The 23648-nt window shown below is 39.1% G+C and overlaps 3 protein-coding genes across 6 annotated transcripts in view; 2 read left to right on the forward strand and 1 right to left on the reverse strand.

Moving 5' to 3' along the window:
• Positions 1 to 7527, forward strand: part of LOC124631970 (fatty-acid amide hydrolase 2-A-like) — a 36264-nt gene extending 28737 nt beyond the window's left edge. For 3 of the 4 annotated variants that reach the window (XM_047166621.1, XM_047166622.1, XM_047166620.1), the window contains 9 exons: positions 632 to 857; positions 1263 to 1480; positions 3434 to 3545; positions 4037 to 4212; positions 4673 to 4795; positions 5204 to 5305; positions 5452 to 5619; positions 5930 to 6109; positions 6435 to 7527. In XM_047166621.1, the coding sequence (XP_047022577.1) occupies positions 632 to 857; positions 1263 to 1480; positions 3434 to 3545; positions 4037 to 4212; positions 4673 to 4795; positions 5204 to 5305; positions 5452 to 5619; positions 5930 to 6109; positions 6435 to 6524 (1395 nt within the window). In that variant the 3' untranslated portion in view covers positions 6525 to 7527. The remainder of the gene's footprint in view (positions 1 to 631; positions 858 to 1262; positions 1481 to 3433; positions 3546 to 4036; positions 4213 to 4672; positions 4796 to 5203; positions 5306 to 5451; positions 5620 to 5929; positions 6110 to 6434) is intronic. The other variant, XR_006984566.1, reaches the window with a different exon arrangement.
• A 1555-nt stretch (positions 7528 to 9082) lies between these two features.
• LOC124631779 (inner nuclear membrane protein Man1-like) lies at positions 9083 to 12787 on the forward strand. The gene is made up of 2 exons (XM_047166377.1): positions 9083 to 9208; positions 9289 to 12787. Exon 2 carries the CDS (start codon positions 9297 to 9299, stop codon positions 11637 to 11639), a length of 2343 nt encoding a protein of 780 aa, XP_047022333.1. The 5' UTR covers positions 9083 to 9208; positions 9289 to 9296; the 3' UTR covers positions 11640 to 12787.
• A 405-nt stretch (positions 12788 to 13192) lies between these two features.
• Positions 13193 to 22798, reverse strand: LOC124632003 (2-oxoisovalerate dehydrogenase subunit beta, mitochondrial). The gene is made up of 8 exons (XM_047166657.1): positions 22510 to 22798; positions 21752 to 21888; positions 20639 to 20782; positions 16103 to 16258; positions 15093 to 15264; positions 14150 to 14295; positions 13707 to 13793; positions 13193 to 13393 (listed from the first exon to the last, which is right to left on the reverse strand). The coding sequence occupies exons 1-8, from the start codon at positions 22631 to 22633 to the stop codon at positions 13253 to 13255; spliced, it is 1107 nt and encodes a 368-aa protein (XP_047022613.1). The 5' UTR covers positions 22634 to 22798; the 3' UTR covers positions 13193 to 13252.
• Between the last annotated feature and the right edge of the window lie 850 nt (positions 22799 to 23648).

The raw sequence follows: 23648 nt of genomic DNA on the forward strand, positions 1-23648 counted from the left end.
TGACAGGTAAGTAACTATTTTTTTATTTTCTAGTTTTCAGTGCACATAAGATAAAACCGTTTGACTTAAAAGTTTTTATTGCAAATAAAATGAGTACCATTGGACCGCACGTTGGAATAACTTTGAACAAATATTGCTGTAAACGTTAATTGGTAAGGTACACCTTTATTCCCGAGGGTTGTTTAAAGCTGCAGTCACACGAAGCGTAATGGATGCAATCTAGCTTCATTTACTCCATTTTATTAGAAAAAGACTTTGTTTGCCGTAACTGTGGTAAACAAAGATGTTGCAATTGGAATAGAGCACGCTTTTTTTGTGGAAGTATTTAATTTGGCAGAAAAAGATTCCAAAAAATCTTCAACTATGCCAATTCTATGTAAATATATTACAAACCTATTAGGCTGCCTGTCCTTAGAAGCAGACCGTAACTGCAGAGCGCAGAAACAGAAATAGAATAGATTTTCCAGGGATCGTTTCAGATTTAATGCAATAGGACAGATCTCTCTCCACTTCCGTGGACATACATCCCTAAATGTTACATACTCATAGGTATATACTACACTTTTTCACACCCATTTCTGCTTCACGAATTATGACCTTTCTAACCTGACCATTTTATATCTTCCCACAGATAACGAGCGAGAAACTAGTGACGATCTACATCGAGCGTGTCAAAGAAGTGAACCCTTACATCAATGCGGTCGTCGATGAAAGATACAGGGCTGCCACAGAAGATGCTAAGGCTGTTGACCGACAGATAGAGGAAGCGAAGAAGAATGGCACCTTTGAAGACTTGGTGAAGAATAAGCCGTTGCTTGGTGTACCATTTACGGTGAAGGAGAGCTGTTCTCTTGCTGGTGAGTTACTCTTGTTGGAATTAAAAGCGGTAGATTTGAACTTACTTGCATATTGCAGAATATTGCTCTCATAATACAGGATACGCGCGTAAAACGTTATTAATTAGCAGTTTTGGCAAAAAGGATTCTGGCTCTGTTTCATGATGCTACTGTCTTCAATATTTTTCTATATGATACTCTGCACTTACATAATTTAAAAACAGTAGGTAAAGCTGTCCAAAATAACTTAGCTGATGAAAATTTGAAGTGATTACGCAGGTGTATCACACAAAAGATTTCATCACACCAAACCCGTAAGAAAGTTACATACTTCTTATGTCATTTCAATTTTACATTTAACTCATTAGAGTCCAGTAGCTCTTATTACCAAAAATCACACTCACCATACCACTCTTTAACTTTCAGGGCTATCAAACTCAGTAGGCTGCCTAGAAAACGCTGGCCGTCGAGCGACCACGGACGGTGGTGTCGTGAGCCTCGTGAAGAAAGCCGGAGCCATCCCACTGCTGGTCTCCAACACCCCCGAGCTATGCCTCGGATGGGAGACCACTAACCTGCTGAGGGGGACTACGAATAACCCGTATTGTTTGAATAGAACGCCTGGGGGTTCTTCTGGTGGCGAGGTGAGGAATATTGAAATTAAGATAAACATTGCTATGGTATAGTATGGATGGTAAGGTGTATATTATCAAAAGATTTTAGATTAATTTTAAGTCCCTTATAGAAGTAATATTTCTAGCATTTTTTAGTCTAGCTTTAGCGTAGCGTAAAAAATATATATTACCTAAACACATTAAAGACATGGGATGAATTGGACCCAGATGACGAGACATTTTATCTGGCTTTTATAACAGGACATAAAGTATTACTTATACTTACTAAAGACACCATGCCTATACTTTTATCACATAGCAAAACTTATAAAGGCACAATAACACCATGGGTAGTTAACACCTTCATAACTGGCCGACTAATGTTTGCCGTAATATTAAGTTATGGGTGCTATACTTTTAGCAATGACGTGATACTCCTATAATATTTAACTTGATGATATTTTACGATTTTTGTCACAGTCGGTAGAAAGGTAACAAAGACTTAGATTAGATAAGTAGGCTGTAGATTCTACACTGTAGAATATGAGTTGTAGGACGTGTGACAACTAGCATAATTTTGGATACCTCCAAATTAAAAAGCTTGGCGTGTCAAAAATAATTAGGAATCAACATAACCATTTTTAACCGATTTCAAAAAAAGGAAGTGTAAAACGTTTTAGGTATATTATTGAAGTTGGTTTCATGTTTTTTTTTTTTGTTGTTTTTCATTACATTACGCGGTCCGCGACTCGCTTTACTAAAATTGCATTTATAGGTATCGGATGGTGGCGTAAAGCGAGAGTCCAATCAGAATAAATCATTATTCTCCAAAAATTCTCGCAGACTCATCTTCACAACTGTCAGCCCTTCTCAAAGTCACTTCACAAACGTATACATTACATGAGTATTATTAAGTATACGCTAAGTGGCAAGTTTGTTTGTGTTGCGCAAGCGACTGTCGTCAATAATGACTTCATGTTTGTATGTTACGTCTTTGTGGAGTACTACAGGTTAAGGTCCTTTGACTTATGGCCATATAGGAATTTATTCATGTACCTATCATCATCATCTCCCGAACCATTTTCCTTACTGTGTTGGGGTCGGCTTCCAGTCCAACCGGATGCAGCGGTGTACCGGTGCTTTACGAGGAGCGACTGCCCTATCTGACCTTTTCAACCCATTACCCAGGCAACCCGATACCCCTTGGTTAGACTGGTGTCAGACTTACTGGCTTCTGACTACCCGTAACGACTGCCAAGGATGTTCAATGGCAGCCGGGACCTACAGTTGAAACACAGTCATTGGTGTTCAAGATATACTTAAAGTACATAACTTATAAAAATTGCATTGGTATTTGCCTGACCAGGTATTGACCACGCACTCAAACTTGAAAGAGTTTATTTATGTATATTAAGTGCAATGAATACAGGTAAATACAGGTGAGAGGAGACTTGATTTATTTTTAACCCCCGACGCACAAAGTAGGATTGTTATAAGTTTGAACGCTTTGCGTCTGTCTGACCGTCTGCGGCACTGTAACACTTAAGCTGATGAATCAATATGGATTCGGGTTTTCTTTTTCTTGAAAATGGTTTATGAAATAAAATTAAAATGTTATGGAGGTACCGTTCATTCCATCCACTTCCACCTTCACAATTGAGTTAGAAGAGGAAACGGTTTCTGAGTATTATTTCTTTTTAGCAGCTTCGCCAATACTTTTAAATCACCACGTTTACTCAATGCGGGTTGCTGATTTCAGACTTTATCGTCCAGGTTTCCTCGAGATGTTTTCTTTCACCTTTATCAGCCATTGGTATCCAATACAAACTTAGAAAATTACATTTGTAGTTGCCTGACCTATAAATCGAACCTATACATACACTCATGCATGAGAGATTGGTCCTTAACCCATTAGGCCACCACGACTGAATTCTATATTAATAATAAGTACATATTTAAAATCCAATATGTTTTGTCCCTCAGGCAGCGCTACTGTCGAGCGCGGCGTCAGCGCTGAGCGTGTCGTCGGACATCGCGGGCTCCATCCGCCTCCCCGCCGCCTTCTGCGGGCTCTTCGGACACAAGCCCACGCCGGGTAAGCAGAAGAACTTCTGCCGTGGTAGCTCCCGCCTGTGGCCTCACTCGTGAAGTGTGACATCTAGCTACAGCCTGTGACACCCGGGAATAGTTTCGCTCCCCAACATTGAGTTTTTTTTTTTCAAATCGGTCGGGCTTCAATGTACGACAGACCATACCCAGTAAGGGAAGGCAAGACAACTAGTGGCAAAGTTGCACTGATTTTCGGAATAATTTATTTATTTGCACTTTGTATGAAAATTATGGATAAGAAATATAAAAATTTTGGAAAATTAAATGAAACACATAAGCCGCCACTGTCTAGCATAAATGGTCCTTCAAAATAAATATCTTTTCCATACCTACATAATCTCTTACACCTGAAAAAAAATATAATCAAAATTGCTTTTTAAAAACTACCCATAAACAGACAAAAGTAACACAAAAGAAGTAATTTGCTTAAACTTACCTTCTCACACTAAAAATTATATGCAAAACTTCTTCCTCCAGGCATAATCTCAATAGAAGGCCACATCCCGACCCTCAGCGATGAGAACTTCCCCAAGTTCCTCACCGTCGGACCCATGACACGACGAGCTGATGATCTTAAGCTGTTGATGAACATTATGGCGGGAGAACATAATCAACTGAACCTGGATGTACCTGTTGATATGAAGGATGTTAAGGTATGCGTTTGATATCTAGTCACAAAGTAACTTTCAGGAATTTGAAAAGAGAGAGACTTGTACCTAGTAAGTAAGAGCTGCGAACTTGAAGCTACATAACAGTCGCAAGGGTCACGTCATCACCAAAGCAAGCCAACTGGTTAAAATATATTTCCATTGAAACAAGTTTGATAAGTGAATAATTAAAAAAGCCGAAAAGTTGCTGTGTAAGTGAAGTATCTCACTATCGCGTTCCGCCGTGGCGCTAGTTATATTTGGCGCTGTTGATTATTTTAAGATGTTTCCTATAGACATAAAAGAGTTTGTTCCGCCAGAGTTACCAAGGTGAAAATGTCTGCTAAGTATGGAAAATAGTCTTTTTTATTTTTTATACCTAAACATTATTGACCAAAAACACATATGTATTTTTTTAAAGTTAGTATATTTCCATATACTAAACAAGCTCTATTTCATCTCCCAGGTGCACTATATGTTCGAGGCGACAGACTCGGTAGCGCTGCTGAAGGTAGAGAGCTGCATCAACGACGCCATCCGTAACGCCGTCGCTTACCTCGAGAAAGATTGTGGCTGTACTGTTAGTGAGGTAAGAATAAAACAAACGGGGTGAGCTAAATAAAACCGTTTAAAAATGTGATTCTATTGTATTGTAATTAATGTTCCTGGTAATCTAGGCAGTGGTTTCAACCTGTTTCCCGAGTTAAATACTTATTGCCCAATAAATGGTCTATTTATAATGATCTTATATCTAAGAATTTTTTAAGTCATACCACTAGTTTCGAAATTAGCGCGTTCAAACAAGCTAGGACATGAAGAAAGATTATTTATGTAGTAGGATTTTAAATTTACAACGGCTTAAACATGTATATTTACTTATTATGTATATCCGAAAAAATCTTGATAACATTTGCATTGAACCATAAATAAATAAGTCATAATTACATAATCACTAACAGGTAACATAAGTACATGTTATGAATTTTATTGCTTACAGGAAAAATTCAAAGATTTAGAAGACTCAGTCGAAATATCGGTGTCGGTATTCTTTTCAATGAAGGACATTCCCAATCTGTTGCAAGACCCCGCCAATCCGAAAGTAAGTGCCGTGAAACGGAACGGAATTTAAATTTTTTCACAATGTTGCCAAAAAATTAATGAATGTTTTTCCCATATTTCGGGGAAACTGTATATTTTTTTTAATTCAAGTGTTGCGTGAATTTGTACTTTTTTTTTTCTTTTCAGCGTGATAAAAGTTTAATCGTTGAACTTATAAAATATATGTTCGGTGGCGGGTCGCGATCACTACAAGGACTGAGTTTCTCTGTTATAAATAGAAGTCACTTGTTCATACCGGATTCTCGAAGAGGTTACTACAACGGCAAGGCGAATAAACTACGTGAGCATATGCAGGTAAATATAAAAATATAACATATTACTATATTTGTAATTATGTATATACAGACAAAATACATACTAAAATATATCGATACTGTATAAAATATCTAACTTCTTTATAGACATATTTTTGCATCATCTTACATTTTACCTTGGGTATTGATCACACTAATCTTTTTACTTCTCGGAACATCAAGTGCAATGAAGACGTGTATACTTATTCTCCAAAATTGGCGATAACTATACCAAAGTTTTATAATAATATTTTTTCCTTGTTATTGTTATTTTGTACCTCTTGTAATGTTATGTATTATTCATTTTCCAGAAAGTCCTAGGCGACAACGGCGTGTTCATCTACCCTGTATTCATCAGCCAGGCACATCACCACAACCAGGTGTTCCTCAAGGCTTCCGGCGTCATGTACACCATGGCCTTCAACATCCTCGGCATGCCGGCCACCACTGTACCCATGGGGCTGTATAAAGGACTGCCTGTTGGTGTGCAGGTAAGGCCTAGAATTTTGTTAAATATGTTTGGCTCAGCTTCCAGTAAAACCAGTACCATAAGCTAATTCGCAAGTTAAAAATAAAAATAAAAACCGGGTCGAAATAATTATGAAATGGAAATTGTTGTTCTAATTTTGACCACTCATCTTGCAGCACAATTTTTTTTTTTGGATAAGTCTTACACGACAAAGTTTACTTTTAGCCGTTAATTCGGAATAATTTTAAAACATTATTTTACATGAAACATGTATTGAATTCATACCCACTAAATCAATGGGCTAATGTCTGTGGCACAGTTTCTAATTTGATTTTATATGCTTTCAGGTGATAGCAGCCCCAAATCAAGACAGACTGTGTTTAGCAGTAGCCAAACAACTGGAGATCGGCTTCGGTGGATGGAAACCGCCGCAGTAACGTTATACCTAAGTAAAACATACCAAATACTTTGATAAGCTAAGCAAACCACATGTATGGCGTGGTTTAACTTTTATACCAGAACAAAATAATATAGGATTTTAATAGAAATTTTCATATTACTTTATTCTATTTTGTACGTAAATGTATGTGATAGTAAACTATTAAATTGATCATGTATAATCGGGTACTTGACTATTTTTGAAATCGTTATACATACCTGATGTAAAATCGATTATTGAAATTTTCTATCCTTTTCCCGTTAAACGGTATTTATATAACCCTATTTGTAAGAAAGTCTTCAATGAGTATTTATTGTTTTGTTGCTCGCCGTGTTGTTTTTTGTTAGAGATATAAAATAGTCGAGCACCCAATTTGTGAAGACTTTGCAATGTAATAAATTATTAATTAATGATTAATTCAATTTTGAAAAATATGGTTACTTGCGTGTATCTATTTGTTAACCGACTTCCCAAAAAGGAGGAGGTTCTCAATTCGTCGGGATCTTTTTTTTTTTTTTTTTTATTTTTTATTTTAACGTATAGTTTTTTATTTATCTAAATCTAATCTTTATTTGTCTGGATTCCGAATCTAACAGTATTTAAATATTTTATTGTTTAAAACTCAAACCTTTTGAATTATTGTTATTGGTCAAATTGTATAGGAACGTAATATAATTACTTCATAATTTATTTATAATAAAGTATTGTACAGTTTGTATGCTGATAAATGATAATTATAGATGTTTTAAGCCTTATTACCAAGGATATACGAGGTAATGGATGTTTAAAATTTATTTGTGATGGGTGCTTTAAATTATTTCGTTACCATAAATTAGCATTCCAAATTAAATAATTGTTTAGAAGCGCTGTGAATGTAATATTTAGTTGTGAACTAAATATTAGGTGCATTATTCGTGTAGATTTATAAGTTGTGGTTCGCACTCCCTTTCAATTGTAATTCTAATTGGTTATAGCGAAACAAATAAATAAAGTGGTGCGAAGGGGCGGTATTTTATTTTTTCCATGAATTTACTAATATCTAGAAAATTGAGGATTGGCGATATGTTGAAATACCGACAACAATTAATTAATATATAAAAACCACTCATCTTGTAAAGAAGAAGTGAAATCGCCCAAAGAAATACGCAACTAGCTGGCGTTTCGACAAATAACATCATGAATAGCCTTTTCCCTACTATATTGGGGTTGGTTTCCAGTCTAAACAGAAGCAGCTGGGTATCAGTGCATTACTTGGAGGAGCGACTGCCTCTGACCTCCTCTAACCAGTTACCCAGGCAAGAATAAGAATCTTTTATTTGTATGAAACACGGGGTACAAAGATGTTACATTGGTTATATTAAGCTGGGTACTCACTTAGCAGTGTAGCACGTAACGTATCAGATACGGTATCAAGTGAGTACGTAGGCACGAGCCCGCCGCAAGCCGCTCGCGTGTGGAGCGCTGTAAGCTCGCAGTGACCCGCCGAGTGACGGTTTCACTGCGAACACAAAGGCGGCTCGCAGTGTGCTCGTGAGGACCGTGGACGAGCCGGTTGCAGGTTGATACCGTATCTGATACGTTACGTGCTACACTTCTAAGTGAGTACCCAGCTTTATGTTCTGCATGTTTCGCCGTAGCATCGACATACAAATATAAATAAAAAAGGTATTTAACAACTACACTTAAAGCTTACCTAGATACTTCTCTGAAATGTTGGTAAATAAATTAAAAATTATGTTTAAATAAAACAACTTTTACGGATTTTATCGCGTTATATTAATATTATTTAATCCCGACGTTTCGGATCCTTTACACCGTTACCATACCGTTACGGATAAAATCCGTAAAAGTAGTTTTATTTAAATGTCTAATATTCGCGTAAGTGTCAGAAATCAATATAAAAATTATGTTTGATGGTTTATTCAGATTTACCCCTGAACGCAGGTCTAGATACCAGGACTGCTTGCATAGAAAAGGAAGTTGCAAATAATAAAGAATGTTTAGGGTCCGTTCAGACAGACCGGCTCGGAGAGGAGAGCAAAATGTATGTAGGTAATGGATTTAAATTTCGCGGGTAGTTTAGAAGATTAGTCATTTTATTAAATTACGAGGAATAAATAAATAATGACCGAAATAAGTGCATTTTAATTGAGTAATTAAAAGTTGTAGTATCGAAAACCATGTACCGATCATGTATGTGCTGATATTCTCGCAATCAGTTTCAGAAAATACAATACATTGGACTTGCCATCCTACTTAAATAATCACTAATTAATTAATCGGTTTTTTTTGCTTCGATATGTTTGATCAGAAATAATCCGATTAACTATGAAAACAATTTAGAAATCTGTGTATCAAGATACATGACCAAAATTGAGCGTTTCATTTTCCCACCTGAGCATGCTCATGCATTGATGAAGGGTGTATAATATCGCCTGTATTTACATCCACAAATATAAATATGACGCAATGAGTGACGTAGTGTTCTATTAATAGATATATGACATCATAATATAACACAACATTGTGAAACGTGTATCGCAATGTAAATAAAGGGGTAAATAAAATTATTAAGTGGCAACACTAAATAACGACGTTCTTTCGCGGTGCGTGCGACATGACGCGCCGGTGAATTTTATTATAAATTTGACGTAATTCTTCAGTGCATATCTCGTAAATAAGGTGAACTATTACTAATATCGTTACATAAACAGTGTTCTAGTGAGTGCATGTGTAAATAACCTGTAATATTGTGCTTGCAGACTTCACAATGGCCGATCAAGTCGACTCAATGTCAGATGCGGAGCTGCGGACGAAACTAGCCGAGCATGGGTTCCCCATAATGCCTATAACGGCATCCACAAGAAAGTTGTTGGTGAAAAAGTTGAAATTAGTATTAGACAACAAAACCAAACCTCGAACTAACGTCGATAACAAAGCTGACACAAGGCGGTCGCTCGCACGCTACTCAAGCGGCGAGGAGTCCGATTTAGACACAACTACGAATGCTAAAGAGAAACGTGGCCGCCGAGCGACGACCGGCGGGGCTATGTTGCCGCCCGCCGCCAACAAGACGCGTCGCCCGCCCCCTAAGAAGGGTTCTCCCGCGAAACGAGACTCTGATAAGGGCTCCGAGTCTGACGAGGAAAAACCTGCAATGAGAACACACGAAGAGGTAGAGACAGTGACTACTCGCACTATCAAGCGCACGTACGCGGCTAACGACCAGGACGACTACGAGACCGGCTCCGACAGTGATGTGGACGCCGACAAGAAGACGTCCAGCCCCTTCCGAAGCAACTCAAGGTCGAGCGACTACATCTCCAGCACATTACCCTCTGTTGACGTGGGTGTTGGCATCAGTCCCCCTAAGACATCAGTGTTCTCTCGAGCATCTATCATACCTACCAACTACTCATCTTCATACTCATCCACTTTGTCTTCCTCTGATAATCTCAATTCAATACGCTCACGGTTAGGTTTGACATCTTCACTGGCTGACAGGCCGTCCATTATACCATCATCTAGCTATACTTCAAACTACTCTACAAGTACTTATCAGCCGTCTACTTCTACTATTGATGAGGTAGAATCTCCATACTTAAGTAACTTCACAAGACGTCTGTCTGCACTCAAGTCAGATCCACCAAGAAGCACATCTTTCCTGGACAGAGACACAAACAATGGTAGCACAGTGTTACCGCGCAGGTCTTTTGTAACTGGAATCAATCGTTCTGACATAGGCGACTACAAGTCTGCCACTGATAAGAAGTTTTTAAAGAACAATCTTGTGTCCCTTGCTCTGGTTGTGTTAGTTGCACTTTTTTTTTTTTGCTTATTTTTCATGTATATAGTTAAGAAAAACGACATCACGTCAGTGGCGGATGATCAGAACAGTGTCATACCAATCTGTCAGTTGCACATACCTGGCAATAGACCAGGGATCAACTGTGTGCCTAAGGAACAAGTCAGTTATGCTAAAAGTCTACTAAAACTCATACATCCGGAATTGACAGCGAGAATAGCAGCATACAAATGTGGCCAGCCTGGCTCTCTGCCCTATCTCACTGAGAGAGAAATTATTGACATAGCCAGTGCTAAGGCTGAAACCTCTGATGTCAGCCAGTGTCGCACTGACCTGAACAACTTGCAAGTGCTGCTGATAAACAACCCCCGCTGGGGACTCAAAGTTGTTCAACTGAGTAACTTGTACACTAAGGATGCAGAGTTCACTACCATCAGCGCCACAGACTTGATTGTCCAACAACGAGCCAAGGGCACTGTTGCTATCAGCCTCACAGACCCATCAACACCCCTCTCATGTTTATTCATCAACACATTGTACTCAGCTGGGTCCAGTCTAATTATAATTGCCCTCCTAACTTTACTAGGCTTAGGGCTACAAAGAGCTTACAAATACTATGTACTGTATCAGAAAAGGAAAAGTGAAGAGATCTATTCTATGGTGGAGCAAATTATCGATGTGATATCTCAAGAGACTGAGGATAGTGGAGAACCATACATATCTGTGGACCATGTGAGAGATACACTGATCCTGCCACAAAACAGGGAGAAAATGGCGTCCGTCTGGGACGCCGCCGTCAAGTTCATACAGAGGAACGAGAGTAGGGTTCGCATGGAGGTGCAGTCAGTCGACGGAGAGGATTGCCGCGTGTGGAGGTGGATATCTCCTCACAGCAGCCCCAAACGCAGTGCATCATGGCAAGGCCAGGCTTTTGAAACTCAAGAAGGCTCAGTCAACAACCTGGTCGTCTCCCCGACTCCCTGCTTAAAAATACGACACATGTTTGACAAGAACGACAACAATTCATTACTGCGAGTGAAGATACAGGACGCCATTCTGGAGAAGTGCGACAGCCACTGCAACATCCTGCACATCGACATCGACCGCACGTCGGGCTGCGTGTACGTGAAGTGCGCGTCGCCGACGGACGCGGGCGTGGTGTACCGCAGCCTGCACGGCTGGTGGTACGAGGGCCGCCTCATCACCGTCAAGTACCTGCGCCTCGAGCGCTACATGCAGCGCTTCCCCGCCTCGCCCAGCGCCGGCCCCTTCCTCGCGCCCAAGCGCCACTCGCGCCGCGACGACTAGCCCACACCCAAGCCGGACAGTTATACTTGCGTGCTACAGTCGCCGAACTATGTTGTTGAAAACAAACTCAATTTCCCATTATGCTCAGTTAGAAAAGTGAATCTTAGCAATATTAGATCTCACAGAATTTTTAATCAAAACTGGTAGACACTTCTTGGCTGACTGTGCACGAGTCTAGCGACTTACTTGTAAGCTTCATTTATTTATTGCGAATAACTTTGGAAGTTGTCTTGCAGCTCGAGTTGATTTCGTTGCATTTTTATCTGGTCTACAAACTGATGGATTGATTTGATGATAGGTAGGTAGGATTTAATTATAAAGAATATGTGCAGATTGACTATAAATTGATCAGCTTTCATTTTCTAACATTTTTTTATTCATAATAAATGTTCTGCATAATATATGTTCATTTGTATGTTGTTTCCATTAACTTCATCTTAGGTTTTAATGCATTGGTACTTCAAAAATATGTTTTTGATAAAATAGAGTCATAAAATGCTTGGTTTGTACAAAGTCTTGCCTGAATACGTCAATGATTGTAATAATTATATTGTACCTGTGTTATATTTTATTATTATATAAAAATATATCCCAAGTGGGCTGTGTCCCATAGCCTGTGTTAAGCTTAAAACCTTTGTACTTGTCAATTAAATTTTTTACGACTTTGTGTAGTCACTGATCTGATTATTTTCCTATTAAGGTGCTGGTCATAAAATGCCTTAGATTTTGAGGGAAAATATTGTTTTTCAATAGTTTTAGAACGTGAAATTAAATCTGCTACTTCAATTGTAAATATTGGACATCACAACATTCAGATGTAATTTTACTGTTTGATTTAAGTTACAAAGTTTCAAGGGCTTATAATTGTTACTGAATTTTACTGATGTTTTGGAACAAATTGTTTAAAAAATGTTCGTCTTAAGTAGGATAAGTTTCATAGGGTATATCCGACGCATACACACATTTGATTTATTTTTCTTATAATTTTTAAGTTTTCGATGCGACAGCACAAACGAAGAGACCTAGGCGTGTTTAATTTCGTATAAAATTGACATTTTGTTCTTAAGTATTTCTACTAACTTCACTGTTCTTAATGTCTAGTTATTTTTATGGATTGATTTTCATTTTTTAATAAATTGAATAAGTAATTATTTGTTTTCTTTTGCCAACTTCTTCCATACAGAATGTGCAAAAATAGTAATATAAAAATATCTAGTAATAGTTCCTGGATTCACAAGGTATGTGGGCTTTATTGCTGCAAATAGTTGTAGTGGGTAGGTACCTATTGGTTTCTCACGGAATTTCATCAATAGTTTTTAAAATACGATTTGTGTTCACCGCCATACAGATTCCCTCGCATTCGATTTTTAAATTCCCGCTCCATTTCAATTTTTTTCCCGGCCTCACCAATGAGTATTATCTTTTCCTGACCGTTTTTTAAATTATGAAAGCAGCTCGTGTATTATTAAGTTAGACAAGTCTTGTTAGTTCACGTTGGAGCCTTTGCCCAATGTATTCTATTGGATTAAACAACAAAAAATCAAACATTAACGTATAATTTGTATAATTTATTGATTAAAACTGATGATTATCTTCCATATGAACTGTAGAGGTTAGTATTTGAGCATCTGTGTGAGTGCTTCATAGCATCGCCACTTGTCGGGCAGGTAGAATGGCTCGAAGACATGTGGGAAGGGAGCGTCCCAGCCCGCCACGCGGGAGATCGGCGCCTCTAGGTGTAGGAAACATTCCTCCTGGAATAATATTGAAAGATTTAAAAAAGGTGTTAAGTTAATACATTTTCACATCCGAACAAACTACCGCTGTTGAACACAGGCCCACTGACCGGGGAGTATTATACCAGTTCAAAAGGTTGGCTTCGTAGAAAAATACTTGTGTTATTAGGAAGACTTTCGCACCATGTGGCCCAAAAGCCAAAGTAGATAAAATTGAAAAAGGCAAGGTATAGGGCACGGCAGCCGCATAGACAAGAAACTACCAGTTTAATATAAAGATTCTTATGAAATAGTCCGATGTTTTACGGACAAGGTTTTAAATAATAGTTACCTGAATAGTAGCGGCAAGTTCGGCGCCAAATCCTGACGTGAGAGGCGCTTCGTGAGAGATCAGACAACGACCTGTCTTCTTAACGGACTGAAATCAATAACACAAAAAAAATAGTATAAAGAAAGTAAGCTCCCATACTAAATATACGTCGAATATATAGCTAGTAGTAGTAGTAGTAGTTTAAATTGAGAAGCAGGAAGTTACATTATCCCCAAACGACATAGGCTATAATTTATTTTATTTTATCCGGGTACGGGAAATATAGTTCCCAAAGGCCGCGGGTGAAGCAACTACATAGCATATTGTATGCCTACAGTTTGTCTCCATCCAAAAGTTTTATGGAAGAACTTGTTTTTTAGCGATCGATACGTATTTGTTTGAATTGTCCTAATGGTGTACAATAAAGAATTTTCTATTCCAAAATAAGGTAAAAGTTAACTCACATTACAAACAGTCTCCTCATCCCAGGGCAGGATAGACTGTAGGTCAATGACGTCACATTTGACTCCCAACTTTTCTTCAGCGAGTTGCGCCACTTCCAGCAGCACGTGTATCTGTGTGCCCCAACCTATTAGTGTGGCTGCATCACCTGAAATATTAAAATAAATACATAAATATAAATCATTCTCCGAGCCTTTTTCCCAAACTATGTTGGGGTCGGCTTCCAGTCTAACCGGATTCAGCTGAGTGCCAGTGCTTTACAAGAAGCGACAGCCTATCTGACCTCCTCAACCCAGTTACCCGGGCAACCCGATACCCCTTGGCTAGACTGGTGTCAGACTTACTGGCTTCTGACTACCCGTAACGACTGCCAACGATGTCCAATGACAGCCGGGACCTACAGTTTAATGTGCCATCCGAAACACAGTCATTGGTGTCTAAGATATACTTAGAAAGTACATACAAACTTAGAAAAGTTGCATTGGTACTTGCCTGACCTGGAATCGAACCCGCGCCCTCATACTCGAGAGGTTGGTTCTTTGCCCACTAGGCCACCACGACTTTAAATACATAAATATAAAAAAGTTTAGAATAGTACATGAATAAAATATATGTGTTGTAATATAATGCTGAAGAATTTGTCTGCACGCGCACGCAATTGTTGGATGTACTCGACTAATTTGGAAAACTCTCAGTGGTAGAATGGGCAACTCAGCTTTAACTGGGTGCACGAAGTATATAGTTCCCATGGAAAGCAGGTGAAAACGCCGGCAGAAGCAAGTTAATGTAATGTAATTCTCAAATTCCTGCTTGGTGATAGAAAAAAAATATATAACAAGCAATTTAGTGAAACCAGGCTGAAAATCAGCACTTTTTGGAGACCAAATTTTACAAAAAACATTCCCCAAAAACCCGGTAAGAAGAAATGATCATAAGTCTACCCACCTTCCCTCAAAACCTGTGCCTTCCCAAGTGGCAGGGTATAATCTTCTACCGGCACCTCTTCGCTAGCTGATCGGTACAGTATCTTGGGTTCCAGGAACAGGCAAGGGTCACGGGATTTGATGCAGGACAGCAACAGACCCTTGGCAGTTATGGGACCTCGAGGAACTACGACCTGGAAAGCGCAATTATTATATTTTACAGGCGAAACTTAAGTATGGAAAAATGTCGGATGTATTTTAATGACATTTGGCAGTAACATATGCCATGCCATACCATCTGCCTAGTATTTTCCCAACTATGTTGGGGTCGGTACAGTATCACCGATTGCAGCTGAACACCAGTTTTTTTACAAGAAGATACTGCCTATCTGACATCCACAACCCAGTTACCCGAGCAACCCAATACCTCTTGCTAAAACTGGTTGTTAGACGCGACGCTCACAATTTTTTTGTATCTTCCAAAACAAGGAAGAACTCACGAGTTCTTCAGGGACACACATACATACATAGGTACACTAAAATGTTGAGTATAGGCACGGAGAAGCAGTACTCCAGGGGCCCGATTCTCCTAATTTTACTTAAGCGACATACGATTCACATTCGATTGCGATCCATTCACGACTCGATTACGATTGAAGCGTATGTGGCATTCCGCTATTTTTTATTTGAAATAAACGTTTTTATCCTTTTCTGTCATTCAATAATTAATCATTTTGTCTGCAAATGATCTACGATTGCAATATGATTGTAGAGCAAACTACCGTATAGACCAAAATCATCAAAATAGCAGACCAATCGCAAACCAATCGAATGTCGTTGGTCGAACGATTGGTCTTATATTAGTAGCAGAATGCCCGATATGGTTAAAACTGCTATTGCGATCATATTGCGATTCGATTTCTATTCAATTTTGATATTATTAACTTAGGAGAATCGGGCCCCTGCATTGGACATCTTTCCGTTGTGACGATTACGACGAATAGGTAAAGACTTGAGTATAGAGTACATTACCCTAAGTCCAGGTACATGTGCGAAGAATGCCTCAGGGCTCTGTGAGTGGTACAGGCCGCCGTGCCCCACCGCGCTGCACGGAGTACGTATCGTCAGGGCGCCGCAGTCGAACTGACCGCCGGAGCGGTAGCGGGCTTTTGCTGCTTCGTTTACTATCTGTGGGTAACAATATTTTATTTATGTGAAGAGAAAGAATTTAACGTACTTACATATACCAATAGGAATAGATACCTAGTGTTTTATCATATAATATTATCCATTATCTACATACATACACCCCTATAATAACCAATTTCCCGCGGTTTCACCCGTGTTCCGTCGAAACAACTGCCCATACCGAGCGAGGTAAAATATAGCCTATGTTACCCACCCGGAAGAGTGTTGCTTTGCGACTGTGAAAAAGTAACCCATACTCTTTCTTAGGCCACCTGTGTACTCAATTCGCTTTAAACCTTCCAGTAGTTTAGGCATTAAATAAAGACACACGAGTATTACTTTTGCATTTGTAATATCAGTAAGCAACATTACACTAATGGCAGTGGCGTAGCGAGGGGGGGCGGCAGGGGGGGGCAAATTCCCCGGGCGGCAGCTTTTAGGGGGCGGCAAAATTTACCCAATTTAGTCTTAAATAAAAAATAATTAAAATTTCGCGCCCGCTTCGCTCGCGTATTCAGAAACTGTATGCGCTTAATTTTGCATTTGTCAACAAACAATTATAAAGTTAAGTACGTTTGAGCTAAATCTATACATATAATAAATCTGTAAAAAAACTGTGTCTGTACATTGAATATATTAAAAAAATAATAATTGGGTGGGGTTTAGAAACAGTAATGGAGCACAAATCCAAAAAAAAAATTCTGTCTGTTTGTCTGTATGTCTGTATGTCTGTTTGTTTGTACACGCTAATCTTCCGAACTACTGAACGGATTTCAATGATTTTTTCTTTGTTGTATCAGTATTAGGCCTGGTCAACATATAGGCTATAATTTATCTTCGAAACTTGAAGACCTGATGCAGAACTCCAACAGACCAATAAAACTATAAGAGATACAAATATGGTGCCGTGGCAAAAATTGTTTCATTTGATGAGCATTTTCAGCTGAGATTATAAATTTTAAGATCTGGAACACCTGATGTGGAACCCCAAGAGCCCAGCTTCTCTGTACCATATACAGGTATGCCGTTTTAGCAAAAGTTGTTCAATTTGATAAGCACTTTCTATTGACTTATACAAATTGAAGATCTAAAACACCTGATGTGGAACTCCAGGGGCCCAGCTAGACTATAGCATATAGAGGTATGACGTTTTAGCAAAAGTTGTTCAATCTGATAAGCACTCTCTGTTGACTTATAAAAATTGAAGATGTAAAACACCTAATGTGGAAACCCAGGAGCCCAGCTAGACTATAGCTTATAAAGATATGACGTTTTAGCAAAAGTGGTTCAATCTGATAAGCACTCTCTATTGACGTGTAAACATCGAAGATCTGGAACACCTGATGTGGAACTTCAAGAGCAATACTACACTTGAAATGTATAGAAATGAATGTTATGAAATAGGTATAGTGAATCAAAATAAGTAATTAGTCCGTCTTTTAGATAACCCTAAAATAATGGACACGCATTTTTCTTTTCTCTCTCTCACAAACAAATAATAACGAAGATACAACAACGCTTGAATTTCGTGTTAAGTCACTGCTTAGTACAAATTTTACATACCTAGACGTGGCGTCACGAGCCTCCACTCTCTAACTTTGTTGCGTTTTATCTTCATTATTATTTTGTATATCTCTTCCAGACCTCGGGACTACAGAGTTCCAAATTTTTGGGAGGCAAACGTGGGGTCGAAGCCAACACGCTGAAGCCCTTTTGAGACAACTTTAATGAAATGGTGACACAAAACCGACGATTATCCCTTTATACACTATAGAAATGAACCCAAGGACAATCCCCGGTGGACGTCGTTAAAAAAAAGACAATCCCCGGTTCTGTGCTAAACTATTGCTAACTATGGAGGAAAACTACTTGGGCTATTTTGATGGGATGTTAGTGGATGACAATGTATTAGGTACATGTAAAAACGGCAGGTGGAGACTCGCCACCTCACTTACTGTAACCAGTCACTGAATAGCAACAAGAGGGCAATAGGGACATGAGCGGCTGAAGGGTGAGGATACCTCGGCGGACTTTAAACGCGGATTACGCGCTCCCTGTGCTTACCATGAGGCACCTACCCTCCGAGCAGGGCCACTAATCCTGCTCTAGCGACTCCACTCTGGACGGCCAAGCCAAGCCAGAGGCGTGAGACCTACCCCCGTCATGGTTCACTCCGACCGGCCGGAGATGGGGGACAGTATACTCTCCCTGGAGAACTCAGTATATATAGCCCCGCGGGGTCGCTACTCCCCGTCATCAGCCTCAGATGTCTTGCGGTGCCTATATCTCATTATTATTGTCGTTATTATCTCAAGAGCCTTTGTCCCAATTATGTTAGGGTCGACTTCCAGTCACGATGCAACTGAGTACCAGTGTTTTACAAGGAGCGACTGCCTATCTGACCTCCACAACCCGGTTACCCCTTGGTAAGACTTACTGGCTTCTGACTACCCATAACGACTGCCAAGAATGTTCAATGACAGTCGGAACCTACAGTTTAACATCCCCTCCAAATAACGGTCATTGGTATCCAAAATATACGTAGAAAGTACATACGAACTTAGAAAAGTTGCATTGGCAGGCACTTGCCAGACCTGGAATCAAAGACGCACGCTCATACTTGAGAGATTGGTTCTCTACCCACTAAACCACCACGAATTCCACTAAGTCACCACGACTTTGTCATCTATTTAATGTTTTTTTACGAAATAATACCTACGTGTAATATTTTTGCCACACACAACTTAAATGCGGTCTAATTAGAATCACTACTTTTATCCCTATGGTCACGTCTATTGCGACTATTCAGATCTTTGATTTTGCTGACCCCATAGTCGCTGGCATAAGGGACAGGATCCGCGTACGAAGTCGCGGGCAAAAGCTAGTTTTACGTAATATTTGGTTTAAGTCCGATAAAAATTTCGCGCTCGCTTCGCTCGCCTATTCAGAAACTATATTATGGCCCTTGTTTTTGCATTTGTCTACAAACAAAACGTTAAGTACGTTTGAGCTAAATTTATCGTAATTTTTGTTTTAAGTCCGATAAAAATTTCGCGCTCGCTTCGCTCGCGCATTTGGAAACTACACAGGCATGTTTTTCTTTATTTGCATTTGCTTACCTACACAACTGCCGACATGCTTTTAGCAGAGTGCTAATTTAGGTAAACCGATGAGGTGGTCCCCGGCAAGACAAACTTTAGTTACAAGTGGTCCCTCAGGACTAAAAGGTTAAGAATCACTGGTTTAGATAAACTTGAATGCTATAGCAATACCTACCTAGATACAAGCCAAATTTCACGCTTAGGTATACTTTAGGTAAATTAAATTAATTTGTTAAACAGTTTAAAGTAGCTCCGCATTTAAAATTATTTCAATTTCGTATATACTAAATAGTATTTATAATAATTTCGTACAGGCACCTACTTCGCTAGCCTGCGTACCTAAAAGAATTTTAAAACCTTAAAGAAATCAAGTAACAAAGATATAAAAGAAAAATCTACTTGAGAACCTCCCCCTTCTGCCACGGCTCTGGAATGATCAAATGTCATTTGATGATTTTTAACGTCGATACCAAAAAAAAAACTACCCCTTTTTTTTAAGTCGGTTAAAAATGACAAACGGCCAGTAACACTTGTTAAAAAAAATACGCTGGAAGGGGCGGCAAAAATCGACGACTGCCCCGGGCGGCAGATACCCACGCTACGCCACTGACTAATGGCACAAATAGCTCTCACTACCCTATTGCACCAGATAATAGCAGATAGAAGATAGAATAAATTACTAGTTATTTTCATTTAAACGCATAATGACGTGTTATCAATCACGATATCATTGTTTACTATCAGTAAAGTGTGACGCCACTACATGCAACAACAACAGAATACACTCGTGTTCAACAATTGTTGGACATGTGCATAACAGCACATGTTGTTTGTGTGAAAATTGTTGTCATTCGAAACTGGAATTATGTGAGAAAATAGTATCACAGACCTACACTTCCATGTACTTATAATGTATAAATAATTATAAAAAAGTATGTTTGTTTGAATGCGCTAATCTCACGAACTACTGGACCGATTTCAATAATTCTTTCAGTGTGCGTGACAGCGCTTTTATCAAGGTATGCTGTAGACTTTATAACTAGATGCACAAAGTAGTTCCCACAGAACGAGGATGAAACTACAGGCGGTAGCTATTGTATAGATAGATAAATAAGTATAAAAGTTTTTGTGTGTATTGTATATTTTTGCTAGCTTCTATTACAAAATTTCACTCCACCAAAGCAGAGAAGTTTTTAAACAACTAATAGAATTCAATATTCTCAGGACAATATTGAAACCACGGTAATCAGCTAGCTACCTATAACTATTTAAAACAAACCTGATCAAAAGCAGGGAATATGTAGTCAGCGAACTGTATCTCCGCGATGGCCGTGGCTCCGGCCGTGGCGAGCCCGATACCGAACCCTGCGATACCCTGCTCGCAGAGCGGCGTGTTGAACACTCGGTCTTTGCCGTATTTCTCCTGGAAACATTGATTTTATGTTAGTTTGTATATGTTAGGGAAGAAGTAGTTTGGGGCTTTTGTTTGATGGTATGAAAGAGATAAATGGTTCTCATTTTGGTTGGAGAGCCAATTATATATTTGGCCAACTATTTCATCCCCTTATATCCTACTCCCCTTATCTTCTTTCTTGATTACTTCTACCTTTAAGGTATGATTCCGAACGACGCTGCACGCAGCAGTGCGGTCGCAGCAGTGCTGCCGCGACACTACTGGTCCCCGTACAATTTCTATTGGCTTATATGAGATTACATTCCGAGCTAGGCAGCAATGTCGCGGCAGCAATGTAGCGGCAGCACTGCTGCGCGTCAGTGTCGCCCTACCGCCGCGACAGACCAGTAGTGACGCGTCTGCCGCCGCAGCAAGAGTACCTACTTGAATGTTGACACGTAAATTGACAACAAAAGGATGAATTTCTCTGACTCAGACTTCTTCCTCTTCCAACAGTATAAATCAAAGTTGGTCATCAATCGACATCTTGTCAACTCTAAGTAAACTAACGAATACACAACAACGCATCACCACGAACAGAGCGACACTGCCGCGTTGCTCGAAATCAGCGCGGCAGGCAGCACTGCTGGGCAGCACTGCTGCGGCAACACTGCTGCGGCAACACTGCTGCGGCAACACTGCTGCGTGCAGCGTCGTTCGGAATCATACCTTTATTTTTACCTTCTCTGTGTAATACATAGATACGGCTAGTAACTATATAATATTATTGAGATATAAGGAAGTATTCCCCCTATGTACTCCTTTATATGTATACCTACTCAACCTCTATTCATTCACTTGAATATAATGAATTTCAGTCAATGTATGTAAATTCTAAACCGTATCAGATGGATGTCTCAACAATATTTTTGGAGAGTTGAGTCTGCCCCCAGAGAAATATTAAAAAACCAGACGACAATAAGTAAACAACACACATACTTGTAACCCAAGTGCACATCGGAAGACTCCTCCAAAAGCCACATCTTCACCAAACAGCACGGCGGTCGGGTCATTCTTCAACGTGATGTCCATAGCATTGTTGATGGCTTGCATCATATTCATCTTGGCGGTCTCACCTGGAATTGCATAGATAATATCTTTGTTTTAATCTTTTTACTCTTATAGAGGTAAATGTTTGAGGGGAAAAGTGTTAGATAAATAAATAAATAAAGTGGTGGCCTTGTAGGTAAAGAATAAACCAGACAAGTATCAATGCAAGTTTTTAATTTTGTATGTAAATTGTAAGTATATCTTGGACACCATAGCATTGTTGAGATTTCACAGGGTTTATTTTATAACCCAATAAAAATAATAAATATAATTGCTGATATTGATTGCAAATCACTGCTTTTTATCTAGTTTTTATCTTGTTGCTATACAATAATAAAAATAAGTGCTGTAACTGGCAGCTTAAATTCAATATGCACTGTTATTGTAATTGCAAATAATATAAAGTTTTGAGTGATTTAAACCTACAATTTTGTAGGTAATAATGTGAGTGTTCCCAAGAGAGTTAAAATCATTCATATTCTGGATATAATAATATGCATGATGATAATGTTACAATTTAGTAAGTTTTACTACATCATGTGATACCAGTACAATGAAATTATTGTCTATTATTGCATGTCAGCCAACTATGTGATGATATTTACTCCATATTATTGTAATGTCATGCTTTAAGATTACTTTCTTACCTTCCACGGGTTTCTCATTGTCAGGATAGTAAATGAAGTGAGAAGACAACCGTTTTGTGCAATCATTCACATTTTTAATTAACTTCACGAGCAAGCCGCTCTTTTTCGTCACTAAACCAGCCATTTTTACAGTAATGGCGACGTGCGCTATGCCCCCAGCGTAAGCGATTAAATTAGGTAATACATCTTATCTACAATTGTAATTAGTTTCGCTTTGATTAAAATTCGTTGATAAGGGGTCGAATGACGAACGCGGCAACAATCTTGTTTTCATTACATCTTGACGTTGGTGAACGGTGATAATATTTTCCCTACTCATGTTTCCTTCGATTTTAAACTTTGTTTGTTCTTGATAAAGTATAGAAATCATTGAAAATTTAGTTATACGACGACAAGCTTGAAAACATAACCTATCAAAAGTTTTTGACAGTTGCTGTCATTACTGTCTTTTATTTGACACAGTTGTTGGTCGTTCAGAAATTATATAAAGGCCCCAGTACACGTTGGCCAAGTGCGGCCAATAGACGCCATCACCAATGTGTACACGGGGTATTGGTGCAGGTTGGCGGACATTTGTCAAGGTTGGCGCGCATTCGGCGAGTTGTCGGTTTTTTGGGCACACATCAAAGGAATCTTGGCCCAGCTTGGCGTGTGGTGTTTACACATTCGGCCAATGTTTAGTTCGTCACCGACCGCTGAGGATAGTACACTTTTGTGTTGCGCGTAAAAATAAACATAGTAGTAAATATAGTAGTGTAGTATAATATAAATATATATAGTAGTGTAGTATAGTATAAATATATATAGTAGTGTACAAATAAATAGCCGCGGCCTTAATTACTTCGACGTCCATCGCAATTGTTTTGCCAGGCAGCAATGAGCCATGCGCCAATGTGTAAACACCATTTGATCGTGGCCTACATTTGTGCATTGCAACGCTTGGCTCAACACAGGCCAATGTGTACTGGGGGCTTTACAAATAGATTTGGATATTTTGTATAGATAGTTCAACTCAGATTTGCGCGCGGCCCTATGTGTGCGTCGGCTTGTAAATATACAACTTTCATTCGTGTGACAGTGACGTCGTCCGAGCATGACGTGTTCTTATCGCTTTTTGTTATGGGTACAGTCGTTTACGA

The sequence above is a fragment of the Helicoverpa zea genome, chromosome 7 (genome assembly GCF_022581195.2).
Source record: "Helicoverpa zea isolate HzStark_Cry1AcR chromosome 7, ilHelZeax1.1, whole genome shotgun sequence".
In the NCBI taxonomy this organism is placed as follows: Eukaryota; Metazoa; Arthropoda; class Insecta; order Lepidoptera; family Noctuidae; genus Helicoverpa; species Helicoverpa zea.